The 25,790-nt window shown below is 48.4% G+C and overlaps 1 protein-coding gene across 8 annotated transcripts in view; it reads right to left on the bottom strand.

Annotated features, from left to right (window-relative positions):
• SMOC1 (SPARC related modular calcium binding 1) overlaps positions 1-25,790 on the bottom strand; it is a 135,270-nt gene that overhangs the window by 72,003 nt on the left and 37,477 nt on the right. For all 8 annotated transcript variants that reach the window (XM_081151293.1, XM_081151294.1, XM_081151297.1 and 5 more), the window contains exon 2: positions 390-555. In XM_081151293.1, coding sequence (XP_081007419.1) covers positions 390-555 — 166 coding nt within the window. The remainder of the gene's footprint in view (positions 1-389; positions 556-25,790) is intronic.

Below are 25,790 nucleotides of genomic sequence, written 5' to 3'. Positions count from 1 at the left end.
AATATTTTTGGTGAGGCAGACCAAAAAAAAAACCCACATCTCTTGACCAACAATTTTGAACTCCTGTTCATAAGCCAGCAATAAAGTCTTGCCATTTTAAACACCTCTATTTATAAAATTAAAATAAAAGCAAATAGCACTAGCCACACGGCAGCAGATCTCTCTCAGCCTGGTGACAGAGTTTGAAAGACAGAAAAGTGCTCATTCCGTCACGTAGACCAGTTCTCCTCATGTTCCCTGGTAGAAAGGGGGGGGGGGGGGGAGATGGGATAGCAAACCAAATAAGTACACTCATTCTGAGCTCCCCTTTCCCCGCGGGGAGTACACTGTGCAGAAAGCTGTGGTGCCCAGGCACCTCTCTTCAACTGGGCAGAGATGCACACACTCACCTTTGCATCTGCCTCGATGTACCACGCCCAGGGCTGGGTCTCTGCACTTGGCTCGCTGGTACTCACACATGGACTCATAGGACCTGCCGTCGGAGGCACAAATGGGTTTGGGTTGAGTCCTGGAGCAGTGGAGGTTGCACTGAGGGTCACGGTCACTTATGAGAAACTAGAATGGAAAAAGTGAAAGGGTATAGAGGTTACTCTTGCAAGAAAATTAAGGGTAAGTCCATGATTTCCAATACTGGTTTGCTTGAGCAAGTCCAGAATGAACCCAAAGTTATTAAACCCTAGACATGGAAGGGAACTGAGCAGCTACAAAGTCTCACCAAGGAAGGCACCTGTGCTGAGTAACAAGGATCTATCTCATTCATACTCACAACAACCCTATGACATAGAAACCATCTATTTTGTAGATAAGGAAACTAAAGCTTAGAGAGAGGTAGCTTGCCCAGTGTTACATAGCTATAAGAGGTGCATTTGAACCAAGACTGGCCAGAAGTCAAATCGAAGCTTTTACCACTGGGATATTCAGCCTTTTCACCCATGCAGATCGTCTCAAGTCCTCTCTTTTGGTACTTCCCCAAATTAGAAATTCTCTAGCAATCTCTAAATTCCATCTTTGGAAAGTTTTATTTATTAGAAAGTAATATTGAGCCCCAAATCTATTATCCTTAACATTTTACCCACTGCTCTCTGGCAGAATATAAGTTAAATGATTTTATGAGAAAGGGAGTTCCTGATTTTAAACATAACAATAATAATAAGCTTGGAAAATGCTGAGTTAAACAGGGTTCTTTACTGCAGGACTTCTCAGACACCTTGGATACCTTCTCATGCATTGTGAATCTCCAAGACATACCGGAAATTAAAGATAGCTACAAATTATTTGCTACTCTTCCCATTGAGCTGTAGAGTCTAATTCCCTCCCCTTGAACCTGGACTGGCTTCACTAACTTGCCTACCCAATAAAATGCTGTGGCAGTGAGGTTTGGGGATTTCTGAACAAGTTCATACAAAGCCTTATAGCTTCCTCCCAGGCCTCTTGCAACACTCAGGCAGAAACCAGCTGCCATGTAAGTAGCCTAACTACACTGAGACTGCCATGCTAAGAAGAAGCCCAAGCTAGCATGTGGTGAAACCATGTGCAGCAAGAAATCCCCAGACAACCCAGGCACGGAGGCATGTGAGTGAATCAACCTTCAGATGAGTCTACCCGCAGCTACCACCTGATTGCAACTAAAAGAGATGAAAGAAAGTAACTGTGTGAGGGACCCCAAATGAGAACTGCCCAGCTGAGCCCAGTCAACCCACAGAACTGTGAGAGATAATAACAAATTGCTGTTTTAAACCATTAAGTTTTGTGGTAGTTTGTTACATAGCAATAGGTAACCAGATCTAAAGACATTTATGATGATGCATCTCCCAAACTTATTCGACCATGAACCCCTTTATCAGTGAAGCCCTGTTAACAACTACAGAATACATTTGGAAAACAATAATTGGGCCATATAATCCATGAGCATCTTTTGAATAGCCCACGATTAGATGGGTCTTCTCTTATCCGCCTCCATACAGCAGAGCTCTGGGCACATCGAAGGCTCTTCCTCAGTATGGGGTGAGGGAATGGATATCCCACAGTGCAGGGCAATGTCATGGGCACACATGTGGCCATCAGTGGGGCTAGAGTTGACTGAATAATCACGCCAAGCTCACGGGGTTTAGGGAAGGTGTGTCTGCAGGCCCTTTGTGTGAAGCAAGGTGAGAACTTGCTGACCCTTTTCCAGAATAGCAGAGGGAAGTCCGGAGGCAGTGTCATTCCCTCCAAGGGAGCACTGGAAACACACACCCCTACTGGACAAATTCCAAGAGAGCCCAAGCCTGTTCATTAATGCACAGACTGCCTCCCAGCGGTAAAACCAGTCCCTCTAGGCCCCTGACCTTGTGCCTGGTGCTCGCTGCTCAGCGCAGGGATGGAGCAGCTGAGGGCAGACACCAACCCCCAGGCTTCATCAGGATGTACAGTGCACCGTGGCTCTGTCTCCAGAGACCCTGAGCACCCACACTCACAGGCTCAACCTGCATCTTGCCCAAAGCCCAAAAGGAAATTTCCTGAGAGTGCTTCATGATAGAGCCCAGTATTCTGGGAGAAAGGTCAATAATATATAGAGTCACATCTGGAGGAAGCCCACCGCGTCCCAGGCTGCCACACAGAGGAAGGATGAGCTGACGGGATAGCAGGAGGGGGCATGCGAACCCCAGCCTCAACTCCCCTCAGGTGGCCCCTGCTTAAACCCCTGAGTGGTGTCCACTGCCCTTGGGGACCTTCACATGTTTTCTGTCCTGTGGAAATCTGACCCCGGGGCCCCCTGTCTGGCCTCAGCACTCCCTGCACTGTCCCCACCTTGCTTGCTGCTGGTCAGGCACCGACCTACGTTTTTCCCAGAGGAGCCACATTTGTTCCACCTCCAGGCCTTTGGACCCACTGCTCCTTCTCCCATCTCTCCCACCCTTACCTCAGACCTGGGCTCACCTCCTCTCTGGGAGGCATTCTCTGACTCTCACAGGTGAGGGTGGCCCCCCTGTAATAACCTCTCACGCCCCACTTTTCCTTTGTGGTTCTTAACGTAGTTTGTGATAATGCACTATGTACTGCACTAGCAGTGGAAGCCCACTCGGGGCCCCACTAAACAAGATTAAGGTCTATTCTACCCGGGAACACACCCCCAGCATCGAGCACAAGGCTGGGCACTCGAGCTTTTGTGCGATGACTGTGTCCCGGCCGCGGCATTTCCCACACGGCATTGCCTCAGGACCAGCTGGGGCCATGCGACAGGCCTGGCCTCCCAGGCTCCTGCTATCCTGGGACCCCTGGGACCCCCTCCACCCCCATTCTCTGGGCTTTCTCCCTCCCTCCCGGAATACACAGTGAGAGGCGGTGGTCACAGCTTCCAGCCCGAGTTCCATCTCAGAACTTGAGTTATCTCTGAGGCTGAGTGGTATGTCTCTCCCACCCCGAACCCCTGGCCCCTCTGCCAATGCAGCCCTCCCAGCCTCCAACCAGCTGTGCACCCACGAAAGCTTGGGACCCAAAGGTCCAGCTGAATGCGGCAGGCTCACAAAGCCCTGGCTGAAGGCTCCCGGATGGGCACGGGACACAGGTGCTGCAAACAGCAAAGCTGGGCCCCCTCCCTCCCTCAGTATGGCTCTCAGACCCATTCCCAATCTGTCTGCCACCTAGACTGAAGCAAGACCTGGCTCTGTCATTCTCCCTGGTGAGCAGCAGACGCCAGGCCAGACGGCAGGATCCGTGTCCTCACACGCAAGGCTGGCCAAGAGCAGGGGAAGGCCCTGCTGTCATCACACACTCTTTCCTTATTCGTGGAAGTCAGGGCTACTTATGTGAAGCAGCACCCTGATTTTTAAGACCTGGCTGTTAGGTTATTTTGCCATGTGAATCGGCAGGCGCCGAGGAACAGCATACCCTCTGTTTCCATGATCACAAGAAGATGGAAATTATCTGTACCTTCTAATGCCTGGGAAAATCAAGAGACTCATCCTTGGTCACAGGGATCTGGTAGCCAGACCTGAAGTCTGAAGAGTAATAATAATAAGAGCTGATAATTACATATCACTTATGATATGCTAACAATTTAATCTTCACAATAACCCTATGAGGCAGGGTATGTTACGATCTTCATTTTACAGATGAAAAAACGAAAGCCCAGAGGACTTAGGCAACTTCTCCAAGATTAAACAGCATGTACATGTCCATGCTGGGATTGATACCCACGGCCTGGCTCCAGAGCCATGCTTCTCACCACTAATCCACACTGCCTTTCATTATTACAGAGTAACACTGCAAAAAACAACTCTGACCCAATTGCAAAACTGATTCGCAAAGTTAAAAACTGTTCGCCAAGAGCCTACTGGGTGCCAGACACTAACTGCTGAAGATCTAGATAGGACAGCCCTGCCCACTTTAAGCCTACTGTGAGAAGCTCCGCATAGGGGTCTTGTTCACCTTTAAAAAACAAACCAAAAAACAGGGATCAAAAAAGACAGTTTCTTTTAAAACTCGAGGAGGTTACCCTGTTGTCTCCTCCTCAGCTCACAAGGAATGACAGCTGCAGGCGTCGCCGTGGCATTGAACTACAGGCCATAAATTTGGTTTGGAAATGGCCTTCTCTGGGCCAACATAGGCGCCACATAGACGCCAGAGACCAGCTTAATAACCAGGGGAAGACTCTGTCTACAGCAGACAGGTTAAAGTGCTTCAGAAGAAGCCCCACCTACCCCAACACATGGAGATCCTCCGGCTTCAGAAGAGCTCCCAAAAGGTTCCGTCTGGAAAATACTCATCCCTGAGGCCAAATAAAAAAGTTCCGAGACAGCACAGGGCCCTTGCTAAGGACCATCTTCAATCATCTGTGCTGTCTTATTTTCATTTGTTTTAGGAACTGTGTGTGTTTGTGATTGTTTGTTTGTTTTTTTTTTAAAAAAGGCAATGAGTTTTATAAAATGGAATTTTGATAGAGTGACTATGCCTTAATAGGACCACCTGAACCTCCAGAGCCCCAAAGGGATTACTGTGGGTCCACAAACACTGCTGGTTCGGCCACCCATGCACCTACTTTTGTACTCAACAAGCGAGTACTGTGAAGAGCCCCGCACTGCAGGAAGCATGGCAAGCAAAACAAAACCAACACAGTGCTGCCCTCAGTGAGCTTGCACTCTATGGTAGACACACAAGCAAGAGACACTGCAAAGGAACAGGACACTGCAGGACAAGAGAGGATTGAATCCTAGGTCTGCAACGCTACAAAGCTACACGGTCCAGCAGAACTTTCTGCAGTAATGGGCATGTCCTACATCTGGGCTGTCCAATATGGTAGTCACATACCACATATGGCTATTAAGAACAAACTGTAGTTAATGCAACTGAGGGACTAAATTTTTAGTTACATTTAATTTTAGTTAACTTAAATTTGCATAACCATGTGTGGCTAGTGGCTACCATGTTCAAGAGCATAGTTAGAAAGGGGAGGGAAGAGAGGTTCATCCTCACTGGAATTTCTCCTAGTTGAGCTAAGCTCCAACAGATTGGACCAAGGGGGGAAAAAAGAAGCAGATTCTGACAATTTCCATGTCCTGAAACTGGACATGAAATCAGTTCATTACTTATGGGTCAACAGCAGACATCCCAGGAGTTCATCACAGTCCACCTAAAGTCACAAGGTAGATTTTTCCCTCTCTTCTATAGGAGACAGGAGGTACAGGCTAGAAGTCCCCAGCACCAGCCTGTGGCCTGGGTCAATTATCTCAGCACACAGACAAAACTCTTAGTCTGAGTCACCCTGCTGAGACCTGAGCCTCCGAGCCACAGAAGTCTGTTGTGGGCTCCAGAGCAACCATAGCTGGTGGAAATTTTTGTGTTGGGCAGAGGCAAGCTGTCTCCCCAGTGAGGCAAATGCTGAACCATTTCCCTCGGGGGGAAAATGGTACTTTCATTAAAATCCTCACATACATTCCCTTCCTTCTTCCTAACCAAAAGACAACAAAAACAAAATAATTATGTTAAATATGATTGCATAATAAGGAAACCAAACAAAAGGGGCCCGGACAATTGTGCATTTGCAATCTCCTGCCCGCTCTCCTTGGGGAGTGAATGATTCCAAAGTAAACACACATTTTGTGGTCTGCTCACATTTGTAAAGTAGGACAAGCACTTGAAATACATATAAATAATCCATCCTTCCTCCTGGAATAGTGAGCTACCAATGGGGACATCCTTCACCATAGAAGAGGTGGGGGTAAAGGAAATCAATGTTAGACCAACAATTCCGTCTGTGTGAAAGGCACACATGCTGATCCGGGCCGTGCAGTCTCCAGCAGAGCAGAATGCAAACCCTGCCACAGCTTTTGCTCAGAGACCACTCCAATACCACAAGCTGTGTTAGGTTTGACTGACTGCCAAGTTTCCATGACAATATAGGGAACAACAGAGGCAGCTTGAGGTTCCATCTGGGAGATGTTTGATTCTTTACAATGTGGAGTTGGTTTCACGGTCTTAACTTCCACCTGTACTGTGCTGACTTAACCTGTACCTAAAACTCCACATAGGCATTTTTCTGGTAACATGCATTATCTCTGCATGTTTCCCAGGTATAGAAAGGGGGTAGGAACCATACTAAACAGCTAGGCTGTGGCCCATCCCCTGGGTTTGGAGGTGAGACATCCACAATTTGGAGCAGTAAGCGGCCTCCTTTATGATGCAAGACTCAGAAATCACAGGCTGAACTCAACTAATTTGAGGGGGGTTTTTGGTTAATAAACTCATGGTAACAGCAGCTTCAGGTACTCACTTTTAACGTTCTTGCTTTACTTTATCTATTGCTGCAAAACAAACCACCCCCAAACTTAGCAGCTTCAAACAATGATTTATGATTTCTCTCAATTCTACGGGTTGGCTGGGCTCAGCTGGGAGCTTCTTCAGCTCCACGCGCTGTCAGCTGAGGGAACACACTTGGCTGCATTTGGTTGGGAGCTTGGTTGGGAGCTTGGCTGGGGCTGAACCATCCACGATGATTTCCCTCTCTGGTGTCTCACAGTTGCAGCGGCTGAAATGGCTGGGGGGCTGGCGGGGCCTCTCTCTCCAGCTGGCTTTCCTCTTATCCATGATGACTTTATTCAGTCCTTTATCTCTTGTCTAGATGTTTGACTCTTTGCCCCTAACCTTTCTTCCCCATTCAAGTTCAAATTCCATACAGCCACTGAGGTTACCATCCTAAAAAGCCAATGCTTTCATGTTTTAAACACCACCATTAGCTGCCTCGAACCTCCAGCCGCATTGTGCTCAGACTTCTATCAAAACCATCAACACATTGCATTATCATTCACGTGTTTACATGTCCAGGAAAGGCTGTCTCAGGCCTCTTTATATACACAGGGCCTAACACTGCCTGATCTAAAGTAGTCGTTCAATACATATTTAAAGAATGAATGGGTAACTATCAAACCCTACCTAAAATATATCCCAGATAAGAAACTCCTTTTTCTATCACTTACCATGAAAAGAGATGTTCTTTGTCGAAATACCACCAAAAGCTTAAAGCTCTCACAGGCAGAGAGTAATGAAAGCAGTTTGTTTCCTTTCCTTTCAAGAAACACCCATTAGATAAGAAAGGCCATAAACACAGTATTTTTCCCTTGAAGTGAAAGAAAGGGGAAAAAAACCCTAAGCCACTGAAGAGAATGTACCAAAGTGGCTGAGACAGTACCCATGTACCACAGCATGTCATCACTAAGTCACCATGGAATTCATTCCCGGGGAGGCTGGCCTTAGCCTGAGAAGCGCCTCTCACAGCGCCCTGGGAGGCCTTCCCACCACCCCGCGGATAAGTCATGTCACCCATAATCAGGCAGTAACCTGAGATGCCCGGGGTGGCTGAGCCTGAAATGAGTATAATTTAACAGCCAATGTGATTAGCGCTGATTTTTCTGACAGCTCCCATATGCATGCGCTCGAGTAAGAACAACAGCCAGATAATAAAATGGATTCATTTATAAGTCAGATTTTTCACACCCTGAGTTCATTTTTTCCACAGAACTAAGGTTGTAAATAACGGCAAGTTTCCCAGCTCCATCCACAAATGCCTATTTGGAAGGCATGGGAAGGGGAATGCCTGCCTGCTGAGTAGGGAACAGGCACAGGAAAGGGCCCTGGTGCCTGCGCCCCCAGCGGGGTAGAACTCCTTAGCCCCCTGCCCTGTCCTTGCTGCCTCCGGACCTGGCACAAGCTGGTCCCTCTCCCTGGGCTGTGCATCCACCTCATAAGCTCCTACTCATGCTTCTAATCTCAGAGCACATGCGCTTCCTTGGGGCATTTATTTCCCCAAATAATGAGCCTCTGTGCACCCTCTACTTTCCCCTGTGGCCTTTGTCACACTTGTAATTAAATGACCAACTGTTTAATTATATTTCTTTCCCATCCTCCCCACTAAGCTGTAAGCTCCCTGCGGGCAGGAACCAAGATCTGCTGGGTGCTACACTGCTGGATGCCCAGTGCCCAGCAGGGGCCTTGCCCAAAGTAGGTGCCTAATAAATACTGACTGACTGAAAGAATGAGGGGGAAACTGAGGCTTGGCCAGGCTGAGCTAGCAAGTGGTAGAGCACGCCTTTAAGTCTGACTGTACAGACCCAGGTTCTTTCTGCTACACCACACTGCCTCCCTCCACGCAGGACTGAGCCCAAGAGGCCGGCTGAGGGGTGGGGGGGAGTGGGGGGGGCTCTGCTCTTAGCTCAGGCGGTGGCCCCTCCGGGGGACAGGAGAGAAGGGCTCTGCAAGCAAAGAGAGCTTTCCTCCGGGAGGGATACTTTTCCCGTCATGTTTGTAAATCAAAGTCCAGCTCAAATTTTTAGAACTCAGGCACTAAAAAGCATTTCTAGGAGGTAGATCTGCTACTGAAAAGGGGAAAAAGCCATTCCTGGAGCTGGTGCCTGGAACAAAGAGGAGCGAGCACGTTCCAGACGTGTAGCTGCAGCTCGGCCTCTTACTGTCCAACCAGGGACTGTCCACCTCTTGTCACTTGCTTCTTCATCTGCAAAACCCAAGCTACGGCCTTTTCCTCCAGGGCCCGCATCTTTGGGAACGAAGAGCGGTTTCCCATTAAAACATCACTCACCCACCCTCCATCTCATCCGTCATCTGCCCTGAGAGCCCACATCCCCGCTTCGCCAGCTCGCTCTCACCCTTCCCTGACCCCACGGCCACTGCATTTACACAGGTGCGAAGCGGGGCCGCGAGCAGGGCGCTCAGAGTGGGGCTCGCGAAGATGGAAGGGGGCAGATAAGGGAGGTCAAAGGGAAGGGGCGTCTGTGCCACACAGCTCTGCTCTTCTTCCACACACCTCCGCTGCCGGGCCTGGCAACAGCACGCCCCGATTAAAGGGCTTTTCACGCTGCTGAGGGAAAGCAGACATCCCCCTCCAGCTGTTCGGCAGCTGGAACCACTTCTGTTGTTTTAGCCAGGAAAGGCCTGACCTTCGTCACCCCGCCTGCCCCCTCCCCAAGGGAGGAATTTAGTGGTCACCCCGCCCCATCCACCCAACTTTCCTCCTCCACTGTGCCCCCCACAACTATAGGAATGACTGGTCAGGACCCAGGGGAGAAGGCTGTCTTACCCCAGGTGCCATTACGGGGAAGGGGGGAGAGGAAGGGTCAGTGGGTTTGACAAAGCAGCTGGAACCCTGGGCTGAAACTCACGCAGACCTCATCGACACCCCCAATCCATGCCCCATGCTAGTCTATTAGAAAGGGGGTACAGATAAAGTGTGGGTTAGGGCCCAGGTCATCCAACTTCCAAAATAGGAAGCATTATTCTAAGTGAAAGGAGCCAGGCTCAAAAGGCCACCTACTGTGTGATTCCATTTATAAACTACATTCTGGAAAAGGGAAAACCATATGGATAAAAATCAAATCAGTGACTGCCAGGGACTGGAGGGAGGGGCGAAGCATGATAGAATGGGGGTGGCAGAAATATCCTCTATCTTGATTACGGCGGGGTTAGTTATAAAACTATACAAATTTGTTATAATTCACAGACGTGTACCTAAGAAAGGGTGAATTGTACTGCATATGAAGCATATATCAATAAACAAAGAAGAGAAAAGCCTAAAACTAACAAAAAATAATTCCAAAGAAGGTTTGTTTTGAACAGCAGACCTCCCATAGGCCCTCAAAGAGGCTTCCGGAGATTTCTCTGCCCACCCCCTTCATTTACCAGGCATCGTGCTAGGTGCATTGGGGGTTATAAAAATAAACAGCAGAGGCTCTGGCCCCAGAAGCTGAGCTTGTTGCAAAGACTGACATGTGTACGGTTAACTCCATAGGGACTACACTTTCAAAACCGGCAATGAGGAAGCAAAGCTTAAGTCGCAAACAGAAAAAAGGGTAGGACATTTGAAAGTGGGATGCCAGCAAGTCCAAGATGTGAGGCGGCTAACTCTAAAAGAAAGGGAGGAGAGGAGAGAAGGGGAGAGAAAAGAAAAAAAAGAGGCACACACTCAGCAAAGAACTGCTGAGCTCCTCAGATGCCCCAGGGCTGGGCTGAGCGCTGGGGACAGAGCAGCTGACCCCATGTTCTGGGGGGTCAGAGTGAGAGGTTAATTCAGACTGGACAGGTCCAGGAGGATTTCTCCGAGGGCCATAGACTGGGTCGTAAAGGATTTCCACAGGCAGGAAGGGATGATTGAAGGGCATCCTAAGCAACAGCAGCAGGTACACAGAAGCAAAGAAGCAAACTCATTTCAAAAGGTAGTTTAGAGATGACCATTTATGAGAAAAATATGGCTCTAGGGCCAGGCTGGGGGTGAGGTCACGGAGAATCTTGAATATTTGCAGTTGTCTTTTTTTTTTTTTTTTAAAGAGACTTAGAATCCAGCAGAGGAAGTAAAAGACAAGATCAGACCTGAGCTTTAGAAATCTCTGGCAGGGATATGAAAGACAACAGAGAGACCAATTGGGAGGCCATATAGCTGAATATAGCAGCAGGAGGAAGGGGGGACATTTGGGCCAAGGACGTGGCTGAGTGAGACAACTGGATGAAATAAAAGCACCAAGAACCAAATAGCTATCTGTAGGGAGTGGGCTAGCTGCCCATGCGAGATGGTCTGTGTTCTCCATCACAGCCCTGCAGGACTTCCACAAGGCCAGGGAGGGACAGGCGGGATGCCACAGCATGTTGGCAAGGAAGTAGAAATGGAGGATGGGTGGAGATAAAAATATTTCTTTGAAACAAAATAAACGAACAAACAAAATTGAAATAGACTCACAGACACACAGAGTGAACTGGTGGTTGCCAGAGGGGAGGGGGGTTGGGGGACTGGGTGGAAGAGGGGAAGGGATTAAGGAGTACAGATTGGTAGTTACAAAATAGTCATGGGGAAGTAAGTAAAGCATAGGAAATATAGTCAATAATATTGTAATAACTATGTATGGTGCCAGTTGGGGGGAAAATAATATGTAAAGTATATGATTGTCTAACCACTAAGCTGTGCACCTGAAACCAAAACAAAATAAAATTGAAAGAAAAAAATTTTTAATTTTAGAAATATGTATTTCCTTGAATAAGTGGAGTCCTTCAATTTCAAAACCATTTAGGTTTTAGTCTTCCTTGATCACCAACAGGGCAGCAAGGTGAAAAACACTTGCTTTTGTTTCTTGCTTGCAGTCCCGTCACTAACTACTAGGCAATAGCACACGATGAAGGCCCTGGGGAAAGTCATGGCCCATCCCCACCCCCATCACTCAAACTCCACCACCAGCGTAAATAAAAACTCCTCTCACTCCAAATCAAATAAACAGTGTGCTTCTCAGGACCCAGGACCCAGGACCCAGGACCCAGGACCCAGGACCCAGGACCCAGGACCCAGGACCCAGGACCCAGATTTTTTCAATTCTCTCAGCCACCAGCACTAGAAAAAAATAAAGGTTACATTGATGGCATTAACAAGGAGCAGCACAGTGGTCTTGTGTTTGGGGTGCATCCAAGAGATTATGGATGACAGGAGAGAACTCAGATGGGGTGCAAAGCAAAGAGGACAAGGAAGGTGTTCTTAAATACCTGTTTGAATATAAGCACCCTGCCCTTCATCCCAATGGCACATATGTCTGGTAGTTAAGGGTTCACTAAATTAGCACTATCTCTCCACCAGGCAGGAGTAAATTACTCCACCAAGGCTAGTGGCTCCCTCCAAGGTTATCCTGAACTCTCCCACAGGCTCTGCCCAGTGACATGCTCCAGATTTTCACTGGGTATTGCTAAGTTCGGAAGTCCAACTTACTCGGATGTCGCTGAGTATCCTGGCTAGTGGCAATGGGGCCAGAGACTATTACTGCACACCCCAGCCCTGCCCCACCATCCCCTGTCCCACCATCACTAGTAGCATTTCATGCCCAGAGATATGTGACATGTGTTTTATAACTGGGGGAATGAGTAAGGAGATTGGTCAGGATTGGGACTAATGACTGGAGATGGGGATGACTGGGATTAGCCCTGACCCACCTGGGTGCTGGGCAGTGAATAAGACCCTCTGACTGGAAGGACAAGGTCCCGAAACAGAATTAGTTTCACAGGAGACTTGGTGAGATTCTGGACAAAGGAGGAGGTGCAGAATCTGAAAAGGGTGCTCAAGAGATTCGAGATCACTCTGAGAGATTCTAGGTACATGGAGAACTATTTCAGGGCTTAGGCAACAAAGAGACACAGAAATGAGGCAGGTCTTTTTCCCCACCTCTGCGTGAAGCCCAGCCCTGCTCTGGCAACTGCATCAACGGCTTTGGCAGCAGCTGGAGATAGTTCCATTGGCACAGACTTGGGTGTTCCCATGATGAGCACTGCCAGTAAAGAGGTTCCTTTGGACACAGGGGAAAATTATGACTAGTTTGTGGAAATATTTAAAGCACCCCAAAGTAGGGACTAAGGATTGCTGTTTGAGCAGATGAGTCGTTGTAATTTGGGAATAAAGGTAAACGTGCACCATTTTATAATCACAGAGAGAAGAGGCCTGGAAATACCAGTTTTAAGAATAGACACCGATAGGGGTGCAGGTCCACTCGGCAGGCTGTGGGAGGCAAACCGAGGAGCCCTGGACTTGGGAAGAATCTGCAAAGGCCAACCGAGGACTCGGACATCGATCTTCCAATATGGCAACACTGGGCATGGTTGTCAGGCTCCTAGGCTGGTCAATGAAATGCCTCAGGAACTCATAATGTAGCTGAAATAAAGCAAATCACACTTGGCCAGAGGAGGGTGGAGAGTCTGAGGGGGGTAGGAGTTGGACAGCCCTCCAATAGAAAGGGCCAGTCACCTGAATCTGTTCAGAAGCTGAGGCATGAGTGTGTTCACTGCATGGACATCCTCACATTTGTGTGCACACACACTCACACATTCAGGAGCATCTTTTGGGGGGCACAATCACTAGCCCTTGTTCAAGAATATAGGGTCAAACACGTTGACAGAGAAAGCTACTAGCTAAATTACTTTAAAAAAATAGCACTGGAAGTATCTGTCTTCCTCTCCTCAGCCTTGACAGATCTAAGTCCTTCAGCACCACAGCATATTCCCCAAATGAGGTGAATGGAGATCCCATTTAGTGAGCCTCTCAACACCCAGCAACATCATGATCCTACAGTCCTAGCCCCTCCTTCAACAGGCCAGTATGCGGGGTGAGCCCTCACCCCCCAGTGTGCTTCCTGCCCCCACCCCCACCCCAACAGCCCCACAGCATCCTGGGTGATAGCAAGACCCCAAAACCCCTTCAAGACTGACCCCCTTGCCTGGCCGGGCATGGCTCAGTGGTTGAGCGTAGACCTAGGATCCAGGCGATCAGGGTTTGATTCCCGGTCAGGGCACATGCCCGGGTTGTGGGCTCGATCAATGACTCTCTCATCATTGATGTTTCTCTCTCTCTCTCTCTCTCTCTCCCCCCCTTTCCTTTCCTCTCTCTGGAATCAATAAAGATATATTAAAAAAAAAAAAAAAAGACTGACCCCCTTAACTTGAAAGACAGACTCCCATGTTGGCCAAGTCTCTTATCTTGCTAGAAGGGCTGCCTTTAGCCCTCACGAGTCCGCCACCCGGGATTCTCGGTGCTGCCGTTGCTATTACTTATCTGACCTTAGAAGATATTTGTTCACTCACATGTCTTGCAGTGAGTCCTCTAGCCGTTACCAGTTACCACTCCCCTTATCAACACAACGGGGCCCCAAACAGCCTTACCGTAGCCCACCCAAGATAAAAAACAAAAACAAAAGCAAAAAAAAAACTTCCAAGGTTTAAACAGCAGAAAGAAGAGGCAGGAGTAATTTGCCCTCCCAGATCCTGGGAATTAGCTCATGGCTCCATAATAACAGAGAAATTGGTATGCTTTCAACGTCATGGGATTATCAGGAAGGAAAGTGGTCATTTTAATGCCCATTTCATTTACTATGGCATACACAGAGGCTCATCTTCAATCCACTCACACAGTGGAGCAATTTACACCGACAAGGGAGATAACAGAGGAAGAAGCGCTTTATCTGTAGCACTTGAAATTTACTCCCTTACAGCCCTGCAGCCTGGGGGTGGCCCCTGAGCAAGTACAGACTAAAACAAAGAGAAGAGGGAATCCCAGTCTCTCCCTGTCTTCGAGTTATGTTGGCGCTGTGTGGGCTTAACCTGTGTCTCCTTTTCTTGCGATCTCCACTGTCATCTCGAGATCCTGCTGCACTGGCGGTGGGCTTCGGACCATGCAACAGAGCATATGCATTCGTGCCTGTGAGCGCATGCACACACAGGCCTTGAAAGCCACTTAGTGACCAGCGAGAAGAAGAAATAGTTTGGCCCATGTGGGACTGCTGTGTGCCATAAAACCTGGTGCTGTCAGCCCATCCCGGCCTGAAAATCCCCACTGCGTCGTGCAGACAGGGATTAATTACTGCCGTCCAGAGCCCAGGCCCACGTCTTACTTCACACAAGCGTGAGGCTGTTCTGGGCAGGAGAGAAGTCCTGTAGACCCAAACTGGGTCAAGGAAAAGTAAATAGCACTACAGGCAGGAATGGAAGATCAGGGGGAAATCAAAGCAAGCCTGCTCCCAGGGCAGGGAAAGAATGGTCCTTCCATTTCCCAACCCTTGTAGTTCCTGGGCACAGAGAAACTCTTTCTTTTAAGGATAAAAACCTGTATTTGACGTGTGAGGGTCTTTTTCTTCTAGCCCAGACATTTATAATCCTTCAGTCCAGATTTCCCTGAGACACTAGAGCTGATGGAGAGGGCACTTACTTTGCAGCAGCTCCCATCTGGGAAGCAAGTGAGACATCAGGGGGAGGGCTGAGTCTGCTGGGAGGGCCTTCAGAGCTCGCCAAGCAAGTCTGCCGACTCCCAAGGAAAGGGCTTCCCCGGCTTTTGTACGGGAGATACAGTGCACACAAAGACTTGGCACTAGAGACTTTTACTCCAGGCTCCAAAGGGGTTCTCAAGACTTTCTGAGCCAATGAAATGCTCACAATATAAAGTTAAGTGAAACCAAAGCAGACTATCAAACATATATGTATGTGTGTGTAGACAGACAGGCATATATACATACACATAATACACACATGTACACATATATACATATGTATTTCTTCCTCCCACTCCAGAATATGAGGGGGGGGCAAAGATAGAAGGAAATAGACCAAAATGCTAACAGTGGCTAGCTCTAAATGGCAGGAATACAGATGAGTTGGCTTGTTTCTCCTTCGCATTTTTCTTTATTTTCCAAATTTCCTACGATATGCATGTTTAAGGGGGTTGAGGGTGAAGCACATAAAAAACCCCAAATAGATTGACCTAGATCTGCCTCTTCAGAGAAGTTGCCCCCAAGCTCTACCCAGACTCTGGTGTCACCTCAGGAACATCAAAACCTCAGAGCCAATGGCCCATCCCAGGCCAGGACTGGAAGAAGCTTGCCCCAGCTTGAAGTGGCTGGGGGAGGTGACTTCCTCTTAGCTCCTTTATCTCCTGTAGACTGGTCAAGTTTCCTGTTCTTTGGCATCACACACACAACTCTGGTAAAGTAGGCACAGGACAACCCAGCATCTTTCCACATGGTGCCACGCTGGGGCCTGGTGATAACTCTGCAGCATCTATCCCGGCAACAGCCCTGGCGCCTCATCGTCTCCCTCTTCGGTTCAGATGGCACAGCCAGGCAGCCTCCAGCCTTCTCCGCGGAAGGAGTTCTGACTCTCCCCAGGCGGGATGAGCTCTGTTACAGGGCTTGCCAGCAGCATTCAGCAGCCTTTCTTTTGAAGGCACATGTACCCTGCATCAGCTGTCAAACTACAGGGTGTGGGTGAGGGGTGAGTATGTTGTCATCTGGGGGAATGGGGAAAGAGTGGAAATCACATGGCTAAAAATCAGGCCTTGGAGGACCAGCGGCTCTAGCTTAAGGTATTGGAGGGAAGCAGAGGGCCACTCCCATCATCTGTGAAGATGCCTTTAGAACAAAAATGTCCCTGCATGAGGCAGTTTTATATCCTGGCTCCACAACTTGTCACATTTGTTCAATGGATAAATATGTATGAACCCCTCTATGGGCCAGGCACCGTGCTGGGCACTGGGCACACAGTGACGGATGCAGTCACACGGTCCCCACCCTCGCAGGCTGTGTTGAGACTACAATCCTGTCATCCATATTTCACATACAGATGATGTCCTTCTAGACAGAGTTGGGTCCCAGGCACAGACTTCAGAGTAGGAATAAGCCAAAGCGGGATGTGCCACCCACGTGTAGCAAATTCCTGGGGGAAGGTTCTTCTTGGCCTGAGTCACACACAGGTACCCCCGCAGAAGAAAATGCCATTTCTGAGCTGATCCAGAAAAACAGATCAACTCTAAAGAGAACCCAGAAAACTCCCTAGAAGAGGGACTCCTGAGCGCCCCAGGCCATCTTCCGATGCTGCTCAAGCTAATCAGAGGCCTCAGACTGGGTCAGGATCCAGAGCAACTGCCTCCGGCCTGGCCTCCGAGAGCATAGGGCCAAGGGTAACATGCTGGAGCACTTGGTCTTGCATAAGAAACTATTCGTTCTATGGGAAGCAGAAAAAGACAACTTCCAAGTCGCCCTTTTATACCTCAATAGAGTATATCCTCCCAAGTGCTGGTGCATTTTAAAGCATTGCCAAAGAAGATGTTTAAAGCAGATGCTTCTTTGCTTTAAACAGATTCTCCATGCCAGATCTAAATCTGTTAGGGTCTCGGTTTTCACCAGAAAACTGCCTTAAAACTCTGTATTCGAGTGCAGAAGTCCCAGGAAAGAAGTCTGCATTTATCTAACCTAGACTCGAAAGCACCTAAATGCACAGCTAAAATTTCAAAGCATTCTAAGAGAGAGTTGGAGGGGATGAGGCCATAGCAGAAATAATTGGGGGTGGGGGGTTCTCATTTATTATATGACTTCTGTGTGCCAGGCACAGTACAAAGCATTTTACATAAATTATATTAGTTGATCCTGACAACAACCCAAGCAGTAATACTTTGCATCCCACTTTACAGATGAGAAAACAGAAGCTCAGAGAAGTTAAGCAATTGCTCAAGGCCACACAGAATCCCAATCCAGGCCTGTAACTCCATAACATCCCAGCCAACAAGGAACAAAGAACCATGTGAGGACCCATAAGAGTAACCCACTCTAGCCTTAGACTACGTAAAGGCTTAGCAATTTAAAAAATTCAGTCTCGAAAGAAGACTTGACTTTGGGTGGTGAACACACAATACAATATACAGGTGTTGTATTATAGAATTATACACCTTAAACCTATATAATTTTATTAATCAATATTACCCCAATAAATTCATAAGAAAAATTTTTAATAAAAAATAAAAAATTCAATCTGATGTGGTTACATTCTCGCAAAATGTAGTGGGGGAAAAAAAATGTAGACTTCTAATACCCAACCACCACATTCTCACCTCCTCCAGCCTTTCCCCTTAAAAAATACAGGACAGGAGCAGGACTAAGCAAAGATTCTGGACTCTTCACAGGCCACAGCACCTGGTTGCCAGCAGCAATTTTCCTAGAATCCAACACTTCCCACTCCAGTTGTCCAGCTCCACCCATCTTCCCAGCTCCCCGGCTGGATTGGGAAGGTCACTCCGTCTCTTGGGGAGCTGCTTTCTAACATAGTGAGGTGCAAATATCAGGGACAAAGTTCAGAGTCAATGCCATTATATTTCTGATGTAGGGGAAAGAGGCTGTCCTTATTTATGGGTTGGAGGAAGACGGATACCAGCCTAACTCAATACCCCAACCGTCAGCCAGAGGTGACATTGTTAACAAAAACCAGACCCGAGCCTTTCATAGGACACAGCCAAGGAGGCGCTATTAGGAAAGGTCTTATGTATTGAACCAGGCAGAAAACACAGGTGTTAAAAGCATAGGCTGACCCAGTCCCTGGGCTATGGACCTCAGTTAAGATACTTGCCTCTGAGTCTCGGTTTTCTCATCTGTGAAAACAAGGAAATATAGCAGTTCTACTACAAAAGGCTGACCCGAGGATAAAAGAGTAGGTTGGCATTTTAAAAGTTCTAGTATCATCAACTAAATCAAGGTTTTTCAAACTGCATTCCATAGCTTTGCTTAGTCTCACTGAAGATCCCAGGGATTGGTTTGCAAACAAAGTTAAACTCGCTATTTTGAGAAATAGCCACATTTTCTTTGTATTTTACACTTGTGTGAGTGCATTTCTTTCTAATTTCATATTGTTTTTCATATATTCAACCCACAGCAGGATCATCAAAAACAATGACAAAAAGAAGTAAAAAATATTTAAGGTCTAAAAAGCTATAAATTAAAAAGTTGTGTAAGAGTTACTAAATGTCTTTGATTTGTTTTATGGAGAACGCAACAGTGAATTTTTTTAATGGGAAAATAACGTTATTAAGACCCCACAATTGCCATTTGACCCCATTCTTTCCAATGAGAATCACTGTCTTGAAGTAAAACAGTGACATAAAACTGTATCTTAAAGATTTATTTTGCAACAAAACTGTACCCCCCTTTTTGCCTGTGCTGTTCTAGGGGTGAAACTCGGAGAACTATATCAATTTTAAAGTTTTGCTTTGCACATCATAATAACTGTCACCCTACACATACTAAAACATGGCTTGGTTTAAAAGGAGAGTCCCATGTCTTCAAGGAGTCTGAAAACTGCTGCACTAGGCCGGTCCAGCCTTGTACATCATATCTCAGAATGGCTCAGAACTCCTCTTGGGGTGATAGAAGGTCACAGGAGAACCAGTGTCCCCAGCCCCCAAAACTGCCAGGCCTGGCACAGCAGCCTGGCCCCCATCCTCCCACCATAGCTCCTGTGGTCCCCGGGAGAAAGCTGCCCCTGCCCTGCCAGCCAGCATCTCCCCAGCTTCCAGGACAGGGGTTCTCGAAGCATAGGGGCTGCTCCCCAAGCCCACAAAGGCAGCCTTGAATGAACAGAGCTGAGGGCCCCTGCATGCACCTAGCCAGACGTTGAGGGCGGGAGAAGAGGGCTGCGCCTGTACGAACAATGCTGTTCCTGTACCAAACGGGCACCGAGAGGTCCCTGTGGCTCCCACTGCCCGTCCCCCTGACCGCGTTGCGGCTGTCTTTGTTTCTCAGTCCTCCACTCCTTCCACTCAGCACCCCCACCGCACCCCCAGGGGGACAGAGGAGGCGCAGGGGGCTGAGGCCACATTGCAGCAGTCTGGGGGTGCTCTCCACGGAAGCACCCAAAACAGCAGGTAAAGGTCACCCCCTGAGTCTTAGCTGGGTACTAGTTTCACAAGCATGTGTCCAGGTGAGGATGGGGTGGGGTCCCTTTTGTCCTCTGGGCCGGAAGGAACCCCTGGAGACTCGGGGAGGAAAGTCACTTCATAAAACTGGTGGTTTCCAGCTGGTTATTCTGGCCACCGTGGGTAGAGGAGACTGAAGGTGAAAGAGAATAAATGTGAAAGAGGCAGTGAAGAGGCGCTGGCAGAAATCTAGGCCTGAGGTGTTGACAGTGGCCTGGGCTACCCAGCGGCAGTGCAGATGGAAAGAAGGGATCAGCACAGGAGATGGTATAGAAGAAGATTCTGGAAACGGCTGTCACTATCTTCTGGCTCCAGCCTAGTTCAGTAAATGTGATGTAATTGGGTCACTTCCTGCATTCCCTATTCCGGGCCAAGAGCTGCTTCGGGCACTGGGGTGAGTGTCCTTGTCAGGGAGCAAGCTCAGGATGCTCTCTAGCTGGCCAGGCTCCTCTTGGGACAGTCTCTCCAGGTCCTTCCTGGAGAGGGAGCTTTTCCGAGGCCCAATCCCGGAGGCTGGCAGCTCTGCCTCCCTGACCCACTCCTTAGTGTCCCCAGGGCTCCTCCTCACCACTCTGACCTTCCAAACTCCAGCCCAGGGACCCGGGGGCTGGCTCCCGCCCAGAAGTGTTTGGAAGTGGCTGAGTGGTATTACTCTGCACCCTGTCGGCTGCCAAAGGGAAAAGGACACCTTCCCCAAAGCCACAGATTGGTTCAGGCAATTTAAACTAATGTTTCACAGAAGAGGACCTAGTATCCCCTAACCCAAGGGCACATCCATCTGTCCTCAGAAATGTTTTTGGCACAAGGCAAGTGCCACGTGGACCTCTCGAGTGGGGTGGCTAGGCAGCTGACTCATGGGGCCCACTGTGTGGTCACTCTAACCCAGCTGGAGATGTGCAGAGATGGACAGGGGCCTATCGGGAGTGTCGGTCCCTGGGAGACAAGGAGAGGTAGGAGGCAGATGATGGAACAGAGCAGGGAATGATCCAGAAGCAAGGCAGCAGAAGCCCGTGTGGGTGTTGCAGCCCAGTCTCTAAGATGGACTTGAGGGTCAGGCTGCTCTCTCAGGGGCTATGACAGCCCCTGGCCAGCCCCCCTCCTCCAGGGAGGAGTTGATGAGCCCTCATTGAGTCCTGCTCCAGACCTTACTTGAACCTCCAGAAGTGAGACTATCCCTGCCTGGCCCAGACACCAGGAAGAGGTTTCCTTGTAAGATAGCTTCTCTCCTCCTTCGCCAGACCGATGCCCCTGGGTCTGCCTCTTTCCATGTCCACACACAGAAAGGAGCCCCATGGCATCTGGCCAAACTCCCAGTTACCACTAAAAAGTTCCACCTGTGTTTCACTGAGACCCCAGACACTCTTTATTGACTTGTACTTTTCCCCTGGCGAGCTTCCTCCTCTCCCACTCTCTCTGGGGACTCAGATTTTTAAAGAAGCCTCCAAGGTTCCAGGCTTAACTCTCAAATGGCTTCTAGAACATCTCTTTAAAACATGCACCCCAACATCCTGAAAAGCACTCAATTTCTCAGGCATCTCTGTTGCCAGTGTACAGCAATGTTTAAGAAGGTGGCCTTTAGAATCAGAATGGATTTTCAAATCTCATTTCTACCACTTACTGGTTGTGTGACCTTGGACAAATCACTTAACCTCTCTGAGCTTCAGCTTCTTCATCTGTAAAGTAAGAATAATGCCCATTCCATGGATTTGTTGTGAGTTCTAGTGAGATGATGCACATAAAGGACTTTAGCACAATGCCCGGTACTCGGTAAATGGCAGCTATGTTTATTACGACCAGTCCACAGCCCTCAGACCAAAACTGAAGTTATGATAAAGGTGGAAAGTGAGAACAAACATAAGCAGAGGTAGCACAGATATGCATAATTTAACTATTTGGGCTCTGAAGATATGTCATGTTAGTAACTATACCCAGACGAACACATTAATTGGGCAAAATGGAATAGTCTAGATTTTCTCCCAAATTGTTACGTGAGGTGGGTTCTTCTTTCATTTGCACTCTGAAATAAAGGTCCCAGGCAGCAGAAAAAGAGCCCATGGAAGAGCACCCCAAAGCAGGGCACACAGGAAACCCAAGGCCACACACACACTACATGCAACAAGGATCAGAAGGATTCAGAGCTGGAGCCACATTGGAGTTTGCAAATGCAGTTACAAAGCTGTCTGGGCGGGGCTGGACCCTCACCCTCAGATGGCTCTGGCCCTGACCTCAAACACACTGCATAAACAAACAGGGGATCACACTGACCCAGGCTAGGAAGAGGCTGTACTTTTGCTTTCTGAAAAAGTTGCTATTTGCCAAGAAAAACCATCTCTGATACAGACAAGACAAATCTCAAAGTGAATCAGAGCTGCACACGATCACAGCCAAGGAAGCCCGCCTGCTTCCTGGAGGAGGCTAACTAGAGGTCAGTCCAACCTCCTGCTCCCCAACCTGGGTGTCAGCCACAAACATGCTTGGGCAAGTTCCTTCTCTAGTCTGGGCCTCGGGTCTGAAGCTTCCTGGATTTATTCAAGGCATGTCTTCTCTTGGGTAGGAACCCCACTGCATCGAGCCCAGCAGTCCTCCTTGCCTTCCTTGCCCAGTTCCCTGTCACCCTCTCTTCTCCTTCTCCACACTGACCCCTACCTGGTCATTCCCCTTCTGGCTTCCTCAGGGGCTCCCTCTTTGCTCACTTTACAGGACAGGTGGGAACTCTACTCCCTTGCCCCTGGCCAAGGTGGCTTGAGCGTCCTGCCAAGTACTTGGTTCCAGTGTGGGCAGGGAAGGCGCACCAGGTCCTTCCAGCCTCCCTCCAGAAAACCGGAGAATGGCTGCAGAGTGACCTCGCCCCAACCAGCCCCGCACCTCCTCTGAGGCTTTCTGACCTGAGTGGGAGGTTTCCCCTGACCACTTCACGGAGCCCAGCTCCCTATGCTTCCAGCCCCCTCACATTTTCAAGCAGTCATGAAGCGCCTCCTGTTTGGCATTTGTGGGTCCCAGCGCACACACAGCAAGTGCTCGGAAGCCGATGACCTCCCAAACCAAACCCCAGACCTGGACCTTCTGCAGCCTCCTCCGATGTGTGGTACTGAGACACCTGGCGGTTGGCCCGAGCTTTACAAAGCACGGTCTGCATATGTTCTCTCAACTGGTCACAGGAAAGAAATGCGTGGGTTCAATCCCTCACTTTAGTTTGTGGCCTTGGACATGCTGTTGAGCTTATCTGTACCCCAGTTCCCAAAGCTGTCAAATGGGCATGGTAATAGAACCATAACCTATGGACGCGGTAAGCAAAGTGAAGGACACGTCAAGGACATGTGAAGACGGCAGCATCATGCCTGGCACAGGTTGAGTTCTCGGACGTTGTCATTGTCATAACCACGTTCAGGTTCTCACAGCAACCTGTGAGCCATGCTCGACAGAGCTTAACTGAGGCCCCTACAGGTGACGGTCACCACATAAAGAAGTGCTCGAGCACAGCTTTCAATGAGGTCTTCTTACTCCAATGTATTTTTCACCGTTCAGCACCTAAGAATGGTTATTTGGTGCCAATGTGTCACTCTGCTCATGGAGTGACAACGGTGAACAGGGCAAGCATGGTCCTCAACTGTGCCCTGTGAGGGGCAGAAAGTATAAAGAGGAGACTGGCTTGGGACAGTTGGACAGGGCTGGTCAGAAGTGCTGGCTTCTGGAGAAAAGGACCTCTCGTCCTCCCAGAGCCTGTAGGACTGGGGGCCACGAGAGGGAGATGCAATAAGAGAAGGAATCCAGGTCAGTCCTACACCCACCGCCCGGCCCTCAAGCCCTGGTTCTTTCGCCTTCCCTTCCCCATGCTCATATTTACCAGACCAGCGCCTGTCCCACCCCATGGCCTGACCTGAAGCTTGAAGTGGGGAGCATTGGGAGAGTCTCCCCTGGCCCCTGGCACAGAATCAAACACCCAGATCCAACCTCGCTGTGTGTAGGCGGGTGATGGGCCCCAGCACTGAGCCTTCTCCTTCCAAAACTTCTCTTCAGAACACAGTTCAGAGGCCCGACTGGCTGAACGTCACCACCGTCCTAAGACTCTCCCGCCAGGAAAATCCTGCCTCTTGTACTTCAAAGTTGTCGTCCAGGAGAACATAGTTCATTTGTGTTTGTTCCCTAGACACACAACTTCTAGACTTCGGCAGCATTTGGGTAACACAAAGTCAGGAGATGAAAAAAAATTTAAAAGGCTGTGATATTAACCAGCCCCACAGGCCTCAGTGTCAGAGGGTTCCTGAGGGGAGCCCCTCACGGGGCGCTGAGCAAGTCCCCAGGGAGGTGTGTCTTCAGTTGGGAAGAGCCAGGCACCACTTCAGTGTGTGCTCAGATTTTTCCAGATTCGTCTTTTTTCCTGGTGGTCTGAGATCTGAGCAGGAAACTGGGTCTCATTTCCTGCTCTGCTGATTCTGATAAGAAGGAAGTTGGAAAAAGAACTTCTAACCTACAATGAACTTTCTGGACAGAGATGCCTAAAGATTCCAGAAAGACAGCAGCCCTCACAGCTCTTCATTAGCTTTCCCCAGTGTTCAGTCATTCAGTCAACAAATACTTGAGCCTACTATGTGCCTGGCACTTTCTTAGTGCTGAGGATACAGCCCTGAGCAGATGCACATGGCCGGGCTCTCACGGGCTGGGCCAGACAAGTACACAAATAAATGGACAGATGATTTCAGACAGTAATTTTTGTTCTGAAGAAAATAAAACAAGGTGATAGCACCGCAAGTGACTATGGATCATGTGGTCAAGGAAAGATGGGGGCGTGACATCTGAGCATAGACTTGAATTTCAAGAATGAGTTGCCAACACAAAATCAAGGGGAAGTCATGGCTCCTTCCCTCAAGAGCCTCACAGTCTAGTGGTGGAGGAAGATGTACAAACATGAGAGCCACGTCCTGCCTTCCCTACCTTACCACGTCCTACCTGATGCAGGAGGTGAAAGAAGAGGGGAGGGGCAGGGGCCAGAGTATAGAGGATTTGACACAGGCCAGGGTGAGAGTTTGAATTTCATCCTAAGTGCCATGAGAAGGCATTGAAGGCTTTCACAAGGGGACGATGTAATTTGATACATTTCTTTTAAAGATTCACCCTTAATGAAAAAACAACCCATTTCACCAAAGATAAGCAGATGTCAAATAAGCACATGAAAAGATGTTCCACATCATATGTCATCAGGGAAATACAAAGAAAAACAACGAGATACCACTACACACCTATTACAATGGCCAAAACTCACAACACTGACACCAACAAATGCTGACAAGGATATGGGGCAACAGGAACTCTCATTCATTACTGGTGGGAATGCAAACTGGTACAGCCATTTTGAAAGACAGGTTTGCGATTTCTTACAGAACTAGACATACTCTTACCATACGATCTGGCAATTGTGCTCCTTGGTATTTACCCAAAGGAAATGAAAAGTTACGTTTACACAAAAACCTACACATATGTTTATATCAGCTTTATTCATAATTTTCAAATTTTGGAAGCAACCAAGATGTCCTTCAGTAGGTGAATGTATAACCTGTGGTACATCCAGATAATGGAATGGTATCCAGTGCTAAAAACAAATGAGCTATCAAGTCATGAAAGGACATGAAGGAACCTTAAGTACATATTACTAAGCAAAAGAACCCAATCTGAAAAGGCTGTATATGGTATGATTCCAACTATATAAAATCTTGGAAAAGGCAAAACTATAGAGATAGTAAAAGATCGGTGGGGGTGGGGGTTGGGAATAACAGACAGAACACAAAGAATTTTTAGAGCAATGAAAATACTCCATATGCCCGGCCGGGCGTGGCTCAGCGGTTGAGCGTCGACCTGGGATCCAGGTGATCAGGGTTCGATTCCCGGTCAGGGCACATGCCCGGTTGTAGGCTTGATCGATGACTCTCTCATCATTGATGTTTCTGTCTCTCTCTCTCCCTCTCTCTGAAATCAATAAAGATACGTTTAAAAAAAAAAAAAAAAGAAAAGAAAATACTCCATATGATGCCATAATGATAGATAAATGTTATTATACATTTGT

This window comes from Miniopterus schreibersii, assembly GCF_964146895.1.
Source record: "Miniopterus schreibersii genome assembly, chromosome: 1".
NCBI classification, from domain to species: domain Eukaryota; kingdom Metazoa; phylum Chordata; class Mammalia; order Chiroptera; family Miniopteridae; genus Miniopterus; species Miniopterus schreibersii.
Note: the sequence above shows the minus strand (reverse complement) of the source record. Positions and strands in the feature narration are given on the sequence as shown.